This window comes from Emys orbicularis, chromosome 15 (assembly GCF_028017835.1).
Source record: "Emys orbicularis isolate rEmyOrb1 chromosome 15, rEmyOrb1.hap1, whole genome shotgun sequence".
Classification (NCBI taxonomy): Eukaryota; Metazoa; Chordata; order Testudines; family Emydidae; genus Emys; species Emys orbicularis.
Genome location: NC_088697.1, coordinates 26,673,051 through 26,688,374, shown reverse-complemented (window position 1 = coordinate 26,688,374; position 15,324 = coordinate 26,673,051). Strand labels below are relative to the sequence as shown.

At 44.3% G+C, this 15,324-nt stretch overlaps 1 protein-coding gene across 1 annotated transcript in view; it reads left to right on the top strand.

Moving 5' to 3' along the window:
- The window catches only part of SORL1 (sortilin related receptor 1), a 97,643-nt gene that overhangs the window by 43,000 nt on the left and 39,319 nt on the right, over positions 1 to 15,324 (top strand). Inside the window, exons 12-20 of the mRNA XM_065417108.1 lie at positions 91 to 179; positions 3,073 to 3,251; positions 5,467 to 5,653; positions 8,988 to 9,116; positions 9,482 to 9,567; positions 11,161 to 11,333; positions 11,952 to 12,083; positions 13,629 to 13,720; positions 14,283 to 14,529. Of these exons, the coding sequence (XP_065273180.1) occupies positions 91 to 179; positions 3,073 to 3,251; positions 5,467 to 5,653; positions 8,988 to 9,116; positions 9,482 to 9,567; positions 11,161 to 11,333; positions 11,952 to 12,083; positions 13,629 to 13,720; positions 14,283 to 14,529 (1,314 nt within the window). The remainder of the gene's footprint in view (positions 1 to 90; positions 180 to 3,072; positions 3,252 to 5,466; positions 5,654 to 8,987; positions 9,117 to 9,481; positions 9,568 to 11,160; positions 11,334 to 11,951; positions 12,084 to 13,628; positions 13,721 to 14,282; positions 14,530 to 15,324) is intronic.

The window sequence follows — 15,324 nt, the reverse complement described above, 5'->3', positions numbered from 1 at the left end:
TTATGGTTCATGTGATGCTTTATAACCTCACATTCAAGCCACCTCAGCATTCTCTCATTAAGCTCCTTGTGTCCATGTTTCTTTTCTCAGGCACTGTCCGGCCCCCATTACTACACTTGGGGTGACCATGGTGGCATTCTTGTCGCAATAACACAGGGCACAGAGACAGACCAGCTCAAGTAAGTTACTGGGGTGAATAGGTTTTCTTTCAAACTGCCTGACAGAAGCAGATGACTTCCCAAGAGATGTGAGCCAACAAAAACAATAGAATAGCAAGTGGCCCCTTGATTTTGCCCTTAACCTATCCATGATATGCTAATCCATCACCCTCTCCCCTGCCCCTTCCTAAAAATTGTAAAGAAACTTCTCACTAGTGGAAAAGGAATAGGCTGAAGTATACAGGATATCAGTCTGTGTACAGTGGTCGCTCTGTGCCTTATTCTTCACTGTTCTGTCTTTGTCTTGGTGCTTATATGGACCCTATAGGCATAGCGTCTGAGTGCATGACCAATACTATGGGCTTTACCCTCACAGCCTCTACAAGGTGAGGTGGCATTATCCCCATTTTACAGATGGGAAACTGAGGCACTGAGCGATTAAGTGTCCTACAGGAGATCTGTGGCAGAGTCAGAAATGGAACCAAGGTCACCTGAACTCTAGCCCAGTGCTTTAACCCCAAGTACATCCTTCCATTTTGCAATAGGGCAATTCCATTGACTTCAGTGGAGGTATGCTGTTGCAACGCAGGGGCGGGTCAGCCCACAGACAATAGAACTGGAAGGTGTATGAGGGTTTGTAGCATTGCTACACTTTGGACTGGGATATATATTATTTTAGGAGGGGTTTTTTTTTTGTTTTTTGTTTTTTAAACACACATCCCTAACTTCTCAGGGACGGAGCTATATATTACGCTAGAACCGAGGAAAGCATTTTTTTATTATTTTGATCTTACACATTCTGAATTTTCTCCCCTGTACAATCCCAGTCTCCCCTCCTCTTTACATGGGTGCTCGAGACCCCAAATATTTAACACCCACCGTTGACCAGTGGTGGCAACTATGCTCCAGGCTTTCTTCCTGCAGCATCCCACCTGTCCTGACCATTAGTCCTTGAATGCTACATCCCAAGGTATTTGGAGCCCTGGCAAAATATGATGCACGAATCCAATCTCTCATTGATCCATGTGAACAAGAAGCAAACACTTGGCCTAGTCAGCATGGCTCCCTTGTGATTAGAGAGACCTTTTACCCAGAGGGGAGGTTTCTCCCTAGCCCTGTCACTTAGTGGTTAGTTTATTCCCTGAAGCATAAGGCTTATATCCCCCACTTAATGTAACTGAATTTTCCTATTGTCCATGTAACTATCTGATTCTTTTTTTTGTTTAATCCCACTGGGCCATTGGCCTTAATTATTGCTTGTGGCAATGAGTTCCACGGGCTAATTATGTAAAAAAAAATAGGAGAGTCCGTGGCACCCAGTGCTGGGCTTAGGCGTACACCACTCCATCACATCATCTCCTTCTCCAGTAAATGTCTACAGCGTACATTGGTGGGCAGCCTCCTAGTTGAGGCCTGTTTAGATAGCATTTATTTTCATGATGGGATTCCTTTGTATCCATGTATATATTCGCCTCCTTGCTGTCTCTGTCACAGCCTCCTCCCCTTTCCTTTTCCATTCCTCAGGGCCTCTGACTAAGCCCTGCCCCCGTCCTGGGATTCCATCCGCATCAGCTGGATCATTGGCCAGTGGTTCTGAAGTTTAAAATAGCTTTTCAACCAATTTTCAGGAAATGGCAACTATGTTTATTGCCTTACGTGCTCCCCCACCAGATTCACACACTGCCCAGCAATGCTGTTAGAACACACTTAATGTCAACGGTTGGATTCTCTCTTGCAGCTTTATAGGTCTGGGGTAATTAGCTTCAAGTGGGTCATTGAGCATGTAATTACTTTGCTTGCTCTACCGCCAAAGGGACTGATCCTGCAAGCATTTGCTCGTGTGTGTGTGTGGTCCGTCAGAAGCCCTTGGGGGCAGCTAGCATGAGCATGGGTTACTTGCACGCATAAGAGTTTGCAGAATCAGTTTACAGCCCACCATTTTGGATAACTGCAAAAAGACGTGGGAAAAGACTGCCTATTTTTTCCCAAATGCCATTAAATGCTTTGGCTTAATTTCCCTTTTTTTTCCCTTTTTGCACTGGAACGGCTGCTTCTCTCAGCTGTTCTGACAGTGAACTAACTTAAGAGCTTAATTTAAATTTTATACAGGAGAGGTTTCAACATGACTAAGACCATGGATTCCTACAAAAGTTAAATAGGCTACAGAGATGTACATTGAAAGGGAGCATCCCCTCTGACGTAGCTTTGGCGTCCAAAAACTAAGGCCCAAAACTTAGTCTATGATATGAGCATCACTGTTGTGTCAAGGAAGCCCATGTGCTGCCTCATACCAATGTCTCTTGGCCGCTTCAGGGTCAGTCTTTCCGAAAAAGGTCAGAGAGCCCTGCAGGGAATTTTCATGTGTTCTGGTTCACATCTGTGGTGTTGGGAAACCAACTACCATCTACAGATCAGCTTCTGCCACGTTCTTCCTTTTGTGCACAGACTCTCACGGGCTTTTGGCTTTTCTCATGGACAGAATTTCAAGCCACATAGTTGTAGGCAGCTGTCACTGTCCTATGACATACATGTGCATGTGTATCTATAAAAACCAGCTATCGTCCAGATAAATGATGCAGCTGCTTGTTTCTGCTTTGTGATAAGTGTGGTCCGGTAGACTTGGAATCGGGAAATCTGGCTTCTAATCCTGGCTCTATCACGGACCTTGAGCAAGTCACATCTCTTTGTGCCTCAGTTTCCCCACCTGCAGCAGGGGGCTGATCTTTCTTTGTAAAGCACTTTGAGATCTACGGATGGAAAAGCCAAGTGTAATTAGTCATGACCATGACCATAGTAAGGTTTTGAAAGTACCTGGTTTTGTGTAAGTTTAGAAATGAGCAAATGAATCCCAACGAGGAGGCCACCAGGAGTTTTATTTGCAGCAGTCCCATTGTCCTTGGCTCTCCCCCTCTAGGTACAGCACAAATGAAGGGGAGACCTGGAAAACATTCACTTTCTCAGAGAAACCGGTATTTGTGTATGGGCTTCTCACTGAGCCAGGGGAGAAGAGCACAGTGTTCACCATCTTCGGCTCCTATAAAGAGAACGGCCACAGCTGGCTGATACTGCAGATCAACACCACTGACGTGCTCGGTAAGGGACCTGGCGTATTCCTGTGGCATAGAGCTTTGCACGTACGGCGTCTGTTTATCCCACCCCCTTGCTTTTCAAACACACGGGTGTCCAGTCCTTGAAAAGCAGCAGATCCCTGCAGCTTCCCCCATTGAATATTAATTTGGGGACAGGTAGAGCCTTTAAAAGTTCATGTACTCATGGGCTCCCGTTGCTTATCTGCGGAGAGGGAGAAAGAGGAAGTGCAGCCACGTCATCTCCGATAACATTTTCACAAGCACCTCTTTGAAAGGCAAGTCAGCTCTTCAGCAGGGCTCTGCAAAGCTCGAGGACTCCACCCACGCGGCCCTTTTGGCAGGCTCAGAGCCTAAGGGTATGTCTACACTGCAATAAAAACCCTTGGCACCAAATGTCAGAGCCTGGGTCAGCTGACTCGGCCTCACGGGGCTTGGGCTGCAGGGCTAAAAATAGCAGTGTAGACATTTAGGGTTGGGCTGGAGCCTGGGCTCTGAGACCCCCCCCCCCCTTCGCGGGGTCTCAAATCCAGGTTTCAGCCCAAGCCTGACAGTCTACACTGAAGTTTTATAGTCCTGTGAGTCTGAGTCAGCTGACCCAGGCCAGCCGCAGCCCATGCCACGGGTCTTTCATTGCAGTGTAGACGTACCCTGAGAGAGACTTACCTTCAGATGCCAGGAACTTCAGTGATACATAAGAACGGCCATACTGGGTCAGACCAAAGGTCCATCCAGCCCAGTATCCTGTCTACCGACAGTGGCCAATGCCAGGTGCCGCAGAGGGAGTGAACCTAACAGGTAATGATCAAGTGATTGCTCCTGCCATCCATCTCCATCCTCTGACAAACAGAGGCTAGGGATACTGTTCCCCTTCCTCAGGTTCTGTGTCCCTTAATGCCCATTCGTGGAGTTTTTAGACGGAAATGCCAGCCAAGGACATTTTCCTCTCTAGCTAAAATCTCCTCTCAGGTAATTGAAGGATTTTAAAAAGGGAAAACAACAACAATAAAACACCCCAACAACCCACTTCTGAAAGCCAGGCCAATGAATGTTTTATAACCAATTTCAGCTCTGATTGTGCAGCAGCATTTTAATCAAAGAACAGTTACACTTGGCAGAGGAATTTGCCTGACTAAAAGTTATAACCGATTCCCTTGATGTTTTGTTATAAATGGATCTGTGTGGGGATCAGATTGACTTCATTTAAGTAAGTCGTCGCAAATGCACTGTCATTGCTTTGGAGTCGTTTATTGCCTTCTGTCACCGAGCGTCTCCCCTCTTCCCTACGCTGCGCGCCTTGAATTGGAATAGTGTCTCTTTTTCTATTTGTTTTGGGCATGTGGGTCCTGCTCCACTGATTCCCCCTGGTGTGAAAGAGAGGGAAAACTGGCTCCATAAGAGGATTTCAGCCACTGCCAACTTTGTCCAGAACTGAGCAGTTAACGTGGGGGAAGTGGAAAGGCTGCATTGGCCAGCCTTTGAGTAGCCAATTCCCCCTTTTAAACCCAAGGCATAAAAGATAATAACATGCAACTGTTTCCCCGCAGCACCAGGCCTGTAAACTGGGCTTGGAATCTGGAGAACTCGGTAGGGCATGGTGGAGAGGAATCCCACTGCAAACTGCAGAGTGCCACCGGAGCACTGAGACCTGGGAGTTGCTCCTTCCCCCTGCTCGCCTGCTCTGTAGGGCGAAGCCTCAGAAAATCCATGTAGCAATAGATCTTCCAGTCCATAAATCCATGCTTAAGAGCCTGCTCTTCAGCACACAAAGTGTGCTCATATCCCCTGCATGGGCTTCTGGGAGCCCTTTATATTGTGAAATCCCAGCACCCCAGAGAGAGGGGAGGAGCATGTGGGAATCAGTGAGGTTACCCCGAGATGCTGTTCTTGGGATAGAAGCGGCAGGGAATGTGCATGTTCATACGATATAACTCAGGCTCCTGAAAAGACAAAATATTAGGCCTGATTCTCCACAGCTTTGCACCTTGTGTGGTTATTGGCAGCTGTGCAAAGAGCAAAATGCTAGCAGAGCAACTGGCTTCCAGAGGTGGTTAGCATCTTCAGCCCCCCAGCATCTTGCACCCATTCTGCACAGGGGTAAAGGACGACTCCCGGTACAAGGACAGAGGAAAATCAGGCCTCCTCTTTTTAAATCTCAAGTCTTGGGTATGTAGGTCATGGTGAGTTTTTTTTATTTAACCCAAGCATATCATTTATCATAGGCGTCCCTTGCACAGAAAATGATTACAAACTGTGGTCACCCTCCGACGAGCGAGGTAATGAGTGCTTACTGGGGCATAAGACAGTTTTCAAAAGGAGGACTCCTCATGCGACCTGCTTCAATGGGGAAGATTTTGATAGACCAGTTATGGTCTCCAACTGCTCATGTACAAGAGAAGACTTTGAATGGTAAGTACCAATTAATTTCCTTTAGTCTGGGTTGTTATTCAGTTATAAATATCAGTAACTAACAACAGTGAGCAAACAAGCAGATCCAATTTATTTCTCTCTTTGTATCTATGGCCTGTTTGTATAGCAGAGCAGACTAAATAGACTGAAAACATCATTTCATTAATAGGAGGCAAGAAGTTTAATTCATGTCTTTGAAGCACTTTGAGAGAGACTGAAAGGTGCAGTAGAAAAGCAAAGTATTATTACCTCATTATTTCTCCCTTAAAATAGATGAGGATGATTTCCAAAGACAGAGAGCTACTATAGAAAAGCTAAGAGACCATTTAACCAGAGGGATGGGATTGGCACTGCTACGTAATTTTATTTTTAAATTAGACTTCAGTGAAACTAAACAGCTGTCAAGATAAAGGAGCTTTGCTTTGACAATCACATGTAAAGGTTATTCCTTAATGTGTGAATTGTTGGGTAGGGGCCAGATTTTTATAAAGAGTTCTGCTCCCTGTTAGTCACTTAAATAAGGAATAATGATGAATTTGGTTACAGCTGGTCAGAAGGGGAATAAAGGACTGCGGGATTGGTTTCCAGTTTTGCAATTAACTCGTGTAATCTTGGACAGATCACTTGACCAGTCTGTGCCTCGGTTTACCCATCTGTAAAATTAAGATAATGTAACAATGATACTTTTATCTAGCACTTTTTATCCATAGATCGCAAAGGAGGTAAAATGGAAACTAGGACAGATTTCAAAGGATGAATATAGGCAAACAACACAGGAATGCAGGGGCAAGATTAGAAAGGCAAAGGCACAAAATGAGCTCAAACTAGCTACGGGAATAAAGGGAAACAAGAAGACTTTTTATCAATACATTAGAAGCAAGAGGAAGACCAAAGACAGAGTAGGCCCACTGCTTAGTGAAGAGGGAGAAACAGTAACAGGAAACTTGGAAATGGCAGAGATGCTTAATGACTTCTTTGTTTCGGTCTTCACCGAGAAGTCTGAAGGAATGCCTAACATAGTGAATGCTAATGGGAAGGGGGTAGGTTTAGCAGATAAAATAAAAAAAGAACAAGTTAAAAATCACTTAGAAAAGTTAGATGCCTGCAAGTCACCAGGGCCTGATGAAATGCATCCTAGAATACTCAAGGAGCTAATAGAGGAGGTATCTGAGCCTCTAGCTATTATCTTTGGAAAATCATGGGAGACGGGAGAGATTCCAGAAGACTGGAAAAGGGCAAATATAGTGCCCATCTATAAAAAGGGAAATAAAAACAACCCAGGAAACTACAGACCAGTTAGTTTAACTTCTGTGCCAGGGAAGATAATGGAGCAAGTAATTAAGGAAATCATCTGCAAACACTTGGAAGGTGGTAAGGTGATAGGGAACAGCCAGCATGGATTTGTAAAGAACAAATCATGTCAAACCAATCTGATAGCTTTTTTCGATAGGATAACGAGTCTTGTGGATAAGGGAGAAGCTGTGGATGTGGTATACCTAGACTTTAGTAAGGCATTTGATACGGTCTCGCATGATATTCTTATCGATTAACTAGACAAATACAATTTAGATGGGGCTACTATAAGGTGGGTGCATAACTGGCTGGATAACCGTACTCAGAGAGTTGTTATTAATGGTTCCCAATCCTGCTGGAAAGGCATAACGAGTGGAGTTCCGCAGGGGTCTGTTTTGGGACCGGCTCTGTTCAATATCTTCATTAACGACTTAGATATTGGCATAGAAAGTACGCTTATTAAGTTTGCGGATGATACTAAACTGGGAGGGATTGCAACTGCTTTGGAGGACAGGGTCATAATTCAAAATGATCTGGACAAATTGGAGAAATGGTCTGAGTTAAACAGGATGAAGTTTAACAAAGACAAATGCAAAGTGCTCCACTTAGGAAGAAAAAATCAGTTTCACACATACAGAATGGGAAGAGACTGTCTAGGAAGGAGTACGGCAGAAAGGGATCTAGGGGTTATAGTGGACCACAAGCTAAATATGAGTCAACAGTGTGATGCTGTTGCAAAAAAAGCAAACATGATTCTGGGATGTATTAACAGGTGTGTTGTGAGCAAGACACGAGAAGTCATTCTTCCGCTCTACTCTGCTCTGGTTAGGCCTCAGCTGGAGTATTGTGTCCAGTTTTGGGCACCGCATTTCAAGAAAGATGTGGAGAAATTGGAAAGGGTCCAGAGAAGAGCAACAAGAATGATTAAAGGTCTTGAGAACATGACCTATGAAGGAAGGCTGAAAGAATTGGGTTTGTTTAGTTTGGAAAAGAGAAGACTGAGAGGGGACATGATAGCAGTTTTCAGGTATCTAAAAGGGTGTCATAAGGAGGAGGGAGAAAACTTGTTCACCTTAGCCTCTAAGGATAGAACAAGAAGCAATGGGCTTAAACTGCAGCAAGGGAGGTCTAGGTTGGACATTAGGAAAAAGTTCCTAACTGTCAGGGTGGTTAAACACTGGAATAAATTGCCTAGGGAGGTTGTGGAATCTCCATCTCTGGAGCTATTTAAGAGTAGGTTAGATAAATGTCTATCAGGGATGGTCTAGACAGTATTTGGTCCTGCCATGCGGGCAGGGGACTGGACTCGATGACCTCTCGAGGTCCCTTCCAGTCCTAGAATCTATGAATCTATGAATGTATGAATCATTACAGTAGAACCTTGGAGTTACAAACACCTCGGGAATGGAGGTTGTTCATAACTCTGAAATGTTCATAATTCTGAACAAAACGTTATAGTTCTTTCAAAAGTTCACAACTGACCATTGACTTAATACAGCTTTGAAACTTTACTATGAAGAAGAAAAACGCTGCTTTCCATTTTTTTTAGTAGTTTATGTTTATCACAGTACTCTACTGGACTTGCTTTTTTGGGTGGGTGGGGTCTCTGCTGCTGCCTGATTGCGTACTTCCGGTTCCAAATGAGGTGTGTGGTTGACCGGTCAGTTCCTAACTCTGGTGTTCGTAACTCTGAGGTTCTACTGTATCCCCATTGTACAGTTGGGAAACTGAGGCACATGGACTTGCCCAACGTCCCCCAGTAATCCTGTGGCAGAGTTGGGTATCCGGAGTCCCAGTCCAGTGCTGGCACCCATGCCCTAATGTATTTGGTGATTATGAGGCTTAATTACTTAATGCATATAAAATGCTTTGAGGTTTTTCGATACAAGCTGCTGTCTGATTTCAAAACATTGTTATTAATTTGAATGTTACAATTAATGGTCTTCCCAAACACTTTGTGTTTCTAACACTGTTGCAAAGAATACATGAAAGTAGCAATATAACATGACAGCATTTCCTTTTTTCCCCCCTCTACCCTCAGTGATTTTGGTTTTAAACTGAGCGATGACTTATCATTAGAAGTTTGTGTTCCTGATCCTGAATTTGCTGGGAAACCATATTCCCCACCTATGCCTTGTCCTGTTGGCTCGACGTATAGAAAGACTAGAGGGTACGTACTGCACATGGGCAAGAAACTTGACTTTTCAAATTATTATTATGTATTTGCATTACTGTAGTTCCTTGGGCCCCCAAGTCAGACCCCATGGTGCTAGGTGCTGTACGAACGCAGAACAAAAAGAGGGTTCCTACCCCGAGGAGTTTATAACCTAAGTTTATGAAATTTATTTGAATGGTATTAAAAGAAGGATCAGATTAATAAATGATTAAGGGGAATGCACCCATGGAGTACACAATATAATGTGGTTTAACAACGCCCTTAATTCTAAATCCTACGAGAACCAGTTGGTTGCACATGAGAGTATGCTAGCTTTTTCCTTTAAGAAATGAATGTGTGTGTGTGTATATACATTCCAGCTACCGCAAGATCTCTGGTGACACCTGTTCAGGAGGAGACATTGAATCACGGCTAGAAGGGGAGCTGGTGCCATGCCCTCTAGCAGGTAAGTCTCCATGGGAGCACTGCCACCCTGGTGGCTTCCTAGCAAAGTCTGTGTTCCTTTGGCTGCCTGTTTAGGAACTATCCACAAATTCCCACGAGGCTCTCAGAAATCTGAGAAAGGTAATGGAACTGCAGCTGAAATATCTGAGCATGTAAAAAGTCATTTCTTCCTTCTGGGTCCCTTACGTAGTTTTTGAGGGTTTACTCTTGCTCGCATTGGAGTCAGTGAGAGTTTCTGACATGGGAGCAGGTTTGAATTTACACTTTTAAGTGACATGGAGTTCAGATGCCCCAACTCCACTTGATTGGGTGTCAGAGTCAGGGCTCAATTCCACAAGGTGCTGAACACCCTTTGCTCACTGAGGGGAGGTGAAGACATGAAAATAGGTGATAATTGGGAACCAAACTCCTCCATGATTTCCTGACTCATACTGTAGTAGGTGTAGAATAAGATTAAAACAGAACAAATAGAGCAAGAATTCTCTCTCTCTATCCCTTTACCCAGCCTGCAGAGCCCCCATACAGCCACTGCTGCCCGTCCTGCCCCCACTGTGTCTGACGGCCATTTGGAGCTTTCTGTGCCCATGCAGGGCAAAATTTATACCTTAGCACTTCAGTGGTGTGAGCCAGACAAGTCACACGAAGATGTTGCCCCCTCCCCTTCCCAGACATGAGGGCCCTGCAGTGATCTCATTCACCCATGTGCTGCCAACGTAATTTGCATTCTGCTCATTAGAGCCCTAATTGAATCTTGCGTCATGCGCAACGTGATTAATGTGCAAGAGCGAGAGGGGGAGCGGTATCTGCAAGGGAGCAGATAGCGCATGAGCCAAAGCAAGCCAAAATCAATGGGAGTTATTCTCTTGGCGTCAATCAAGATCCCCTACTCTTTTCCCTCCCTCCAGCCCCCAGCCTGATTGGTGTTTTAGGGAAGGGCTGAGTGGTCATCAGAGAGGCATGAAATGTTCTCTACAAGAGCAAACCTCACCTGATTTGGGATTTTGGTACAGACTCCTGTGCCTAGGAGTCCCAGTCCTGGGCCAGGACCCCGTTGTGCTAGGTACTGTACAAAACAGACGGATGGTCCCCAAATTCTTACATGATAAGTATTTATGTTACATTAGACCCCGAAGACTCCAATCGGGATCTATCGACTTAGTCACTTTTATGGCTCACAAACATTAAATGCATTTAGGCTCCAGAGAAAGCACTTGGACAGTTTTTTTTTCTTTTGGGCAAATGTTTTCAGCTGGTTCATTTTTTTTTAATGTTGACAAAATTTAACATTGTAAATAAAAGAAAGGAATTTCAAAACCTACTTTTGCAATTTCCACCCTCTTTTTCCACCGACCCGAATAAATAATAGCGGTAATGATTTCCTCTCACTTTTGCATGTGAGTTACAGAAATCTCTGGCTACTGACAAACACCAATTAAAATCTTCTCTCTCCAAAAACAAGGGCCTGATTCTCATTTATGATAAGGTCCTAACTGTGTGGTTTTGGTCAGAAATGAAGAAGACCCATTTGTTCACCTTATCCCCAAGGGAACTCACGGGAAAAGGCTTCTACATAAATATTTCTCTGTACCTCTAGAAGAGAATGAGTTTATTCTGTATGCCACGCGCTACTCCATCCACCGGTACGATCTCTCTTCTGGAATCAGCGAGGAGTTGCCTCTGACTGGATTGCGAGGGGCAGTGGCTCTGGACTTTGATTACGACCACAACTGTTTGTACTGGGCGGATGTGACGCTTGACATTATCCAGGTGAGCGGGGTTCTGGGCAGTCCCTGCCTAGCACAGTGCTCTGGGATGTTTTCCTAGAAGAGCGAATACCTTGTGTGATATAATAGCCTCGTGGACAGAGCAGTGGACTGGGATTTAGGAGACTGGAATACTAGTCCTGCCACTGGCCTGCTGGGTGACCTTAGGTAAATTGCTTCATGTTCCCGTGCCTCAATTTACACACCTGTAAAGTGGAGAGAATGAAACTGACCTCCTTTGTAGAGTGCTTAGAGGTTTGTTGATGAGAAGCCCTGTATAAGAGCTAAGCATTCTTATTATGAATGAAAAATACAGCCGTAGCACCTATGTTCTGCTATGAATGGAAAGGAAAGATGGCACAGATCACAAGAGGAGTATTTTCCCCTTTAGCCAAAAATTTCTCCTATTCCCTCTCTTGTGCTGGACACCTGTTTATCTCCTGGCCTCCCCTCCATCCCAGAAATGGATGTATCTCAGGGGAGCTGTAATAGATATGCTTTGCAATGCAAATACGGCTGTTAGGTTTTTCTCATTAGTGGCTCCTTTGCTAATTCCCCACCTCAAACAGCTGAGTGCACTAACCTTGATGCTTAGAGTTTTCTATTTGTTTGTTTGTTTTAGCGTCTTTGTCTAAACGGCAGCTCTGGACAGGAGATAATCATTAGCACTGGCCTAGAAACAGTGGAAGCGTTGGCCTTTGAACCTCTCAGTCAGTTGCTTTACTGGGTGAATGCTGGTATTCCAAAAATCGAGGTATGTCTGCAACCGATCTTCATGACAGCAGGTAGCTGTAGCCATGTTGCTTTGTCTTTACCAGGCCTTCAGTCTGTTGCACCATGTGTAGCTGTGAGTCCCCATTCCTGGATGTTGGCTGACATATTAGGGGCAGTAAGGCCATTCAGCCTTCTCATCCAAAGGCTTATTGCCACTACTCATGCATAAGGCAGAGTAGGATTCAGCCTTTTGTATTTAAGATGGAAGATCAGTGAATTACAAAATGCATTTCCCAAGGAATGCCACTCCACCATCAGTAATCATGTAGGCGCCAAAAGCTGCAGTAAGATCGCTAGTGAGGGACATAGACTGAATATCCAGCTAGATTGTCTTATGAACCTAGGTAAAGATCGATCTGCTTGGTGCTCGATCTGCAAGGAGACTACATCCCTTTAGGATTTGCGATGATGATGATGGAAGAGGGCTTACACTGTAAATCAGTTTGACACTTTCAGATCCATATAACACCTTCAGATCCATACGACACGTTCAGGGCAGGCTGAATGGTCCAAAAAGGGATTCACAGTACGCTCATAAATAAACATGGCAAGTTTGCTCTGTTGTTGTTCACCTGTATTTGGACAACTGCTGGTTCCTTCAGGAAAATAGCGGTGAACCGTGAAAGATGCACGAACGTTGTCACAAAAGCTTACTCCCCCCAAATTTTGTGCCTCACTTGAATAGAATCATAGAAGATTAGGGTTGGAAGAGACCTCAGGAGGTCATCTAGTCCAACCCCCCCTGCTCAAAGCAGGACCAACCCCAACTAAATCATCCCAGCCAGGGCTTTGTCAAGCCGGGCCTTAAAAACCTCTAAGGAGGGAGATTCCACCACCTCCCTAGGTAACCCATTCCAGTGCTTCACCACCCTCCTAGTGAAATAGTGTTTCCTAATATCCAACCTAGACCTCCCCCACTGCAACTTGAGACCATTGCTTCTTGTTCTGCCGTTACTCACTCTTCCTCTTTCTCCTGGTTAAAAGTTATACTCATCCAGACAATGAGCAGAAACAATATCATGTGGTTTATGATTGGTGACAAATTATAGACTACAAATGGTTCAAATGAAGAGTTCCCAGCAGAGCCCATAGGCTCAAATTTGCTTGCATAAGCGGTTCTTCAGCTACAGCCCAATAACAAACACACTCATCAAAATTAAGGACAAGTTGTGAGCGGCTGGCGAACATAAGGGATAAATTTGTCAAGTAATTTACCTGCAACAGGTTATTTGAGCTGCATTAAATGGAACAATTTCCTCTCTGTAATGTGGCGGGATAGAATTAGCTGCACATAGGGCATTACAGCAGTAAGCAATTTGTTCAGCAGTGTGGAAATCACATAAGTAAATGAAGCCCATAAACTTTTATCACTTGCCTTAAGATAACTGTTTGTCAAGTATGTATGCATTGAACTGTCATTTGCTATATGGTTGTAATTAAATGCTACAGAATTTCATTTAATTTTAAACAATGCAATTGTTCTTCATATTGCAAACAAACCCATACCCGCTACATCTTGTGCTAGGTTTCCAACCCAGATGGAGACTTGCGATTTACTGTTCTGAATTCCTCTGTACTCGAACGACCCAGAGCCCTAGCTTTGGTGCCTAAAGAAGGGTGAGTAGGACTTATCTGTGAATAGTCGTGTTAATTTGTATTAAAATCAACCAAGTCAATCCAGCACTTTTCATCAGTACTAAATTCATACAAGGTCAAAGTAGTGCGCTCCTCCATTTGCTGTTTTGAAAGCTGTTTTCCTGCATGGCTCTTTCTCACCTAAATACTATGATCCGGGTAACTGGGCTTCAATTCGATTGAGATTGGGAGCAATTTTCCATCTTCCCTTGGTAAGAACCTCCATCGCTGCATGCAGCAGAGGAGGCAGAGCGCTGGTCTCTTCAGTGGATGTAACTGTGCTAATATGTGAGAAGTTGACCTCTTAGAAACTGACTGTCTGCTGAATCACTGCTTTACGTGTGGTTCATGTGATATTTAAATACAGTCCTGGAGCCTTGATATTCCCCCTGCCAAGTGCAGTCCATTGAGTTCCTGTTAAAAAGACATACTCTTTCTGCGAGTTACGATTTAAAGAGTGGAGTTCACGGTTTTGTGTGGACACCCGTTTAGATGAAGCCTTGTATTATTATTTTAAATTAACTCTGCTTATGGACATAATCAGGTTGATGTTCTGGACAGACTGGGGAGACTCTAGACCTGGCATTTACAGAAGCGATATGGATGGTTCGTCGGCCAGTTGCATTGTCTCTGAGGGAGTGAGATGGCCAAATGGCATTTCTGTGGATGATCACTGGATCTATTGGACGGAAGCCTATATGGATAGAATCGAGAGGATTGATTTCAATGGGATGCAGAGATCTGTGATACTGGATAGTCTTCCTCATCCCTATGCTATTGCTGTATTTAAGGTATTTATACAGTGTGTGTGGAGATAAGTATAGTAGATATAGGGGCTCAGCCCAAACTGCGATAAACGCTGAGCTGTGTTGAGTGGCCCCAAGCTCACCATGAACTCTGACCCAGTTCACCAAAAGGTTTGCAGCCTTAACGCACACACATGGCTTTTGTTTCAGGTTCTGCACAGGTCCAGTTTTAAGCCTTTGTTAGCTTCTTTCCTTTGGGCTTAAGAAATATTCTGACAATCCTGTTCTCCTGAGATTCGTAGGTTTGAGAGCTGCAGTAGTCTGGATAACCTTTGGCTAATGTCTCAGATGCCTGTCTGTCTGTCTGCTTATCTGAACCCAGCTTCGTATCTGCGCCTTACTAATTCTTGTTTGTACTGCTCTGTCCATATAAACAGACATGAGCAAGTAGGAGCTGGGGGTCAGAAGACCTGGGTTCTGTTCCAGACCCTGCTGTTGACTCACTTTGTGACTCCATTGGGAAAATCACTGAACCCCAATACAATCCTACTTTCCCCATCTATAACCTGGGGTAGTGACACTGACCTAGCCTTGCAGAGCGCTTTGAAGCCACCTGAAGAGCAATATATAAGTGCAAAGTAGTATTAGCGGTATATGAAACCGTAGCGGCACAGGCAGCGTCTATGCCAAAAATGACCCTCGGTTTTCGGTTGAAACTGACTTTATGAAATTGGTCTTCTGCATTGGCTAGTTTGATGAAAAAAATCAGGATTAACCGGGAGTTCCTGATCTGTAGATCCTCCTTCAAATCCTGAATTTGGAAAAGAATAAGTTTGCAGA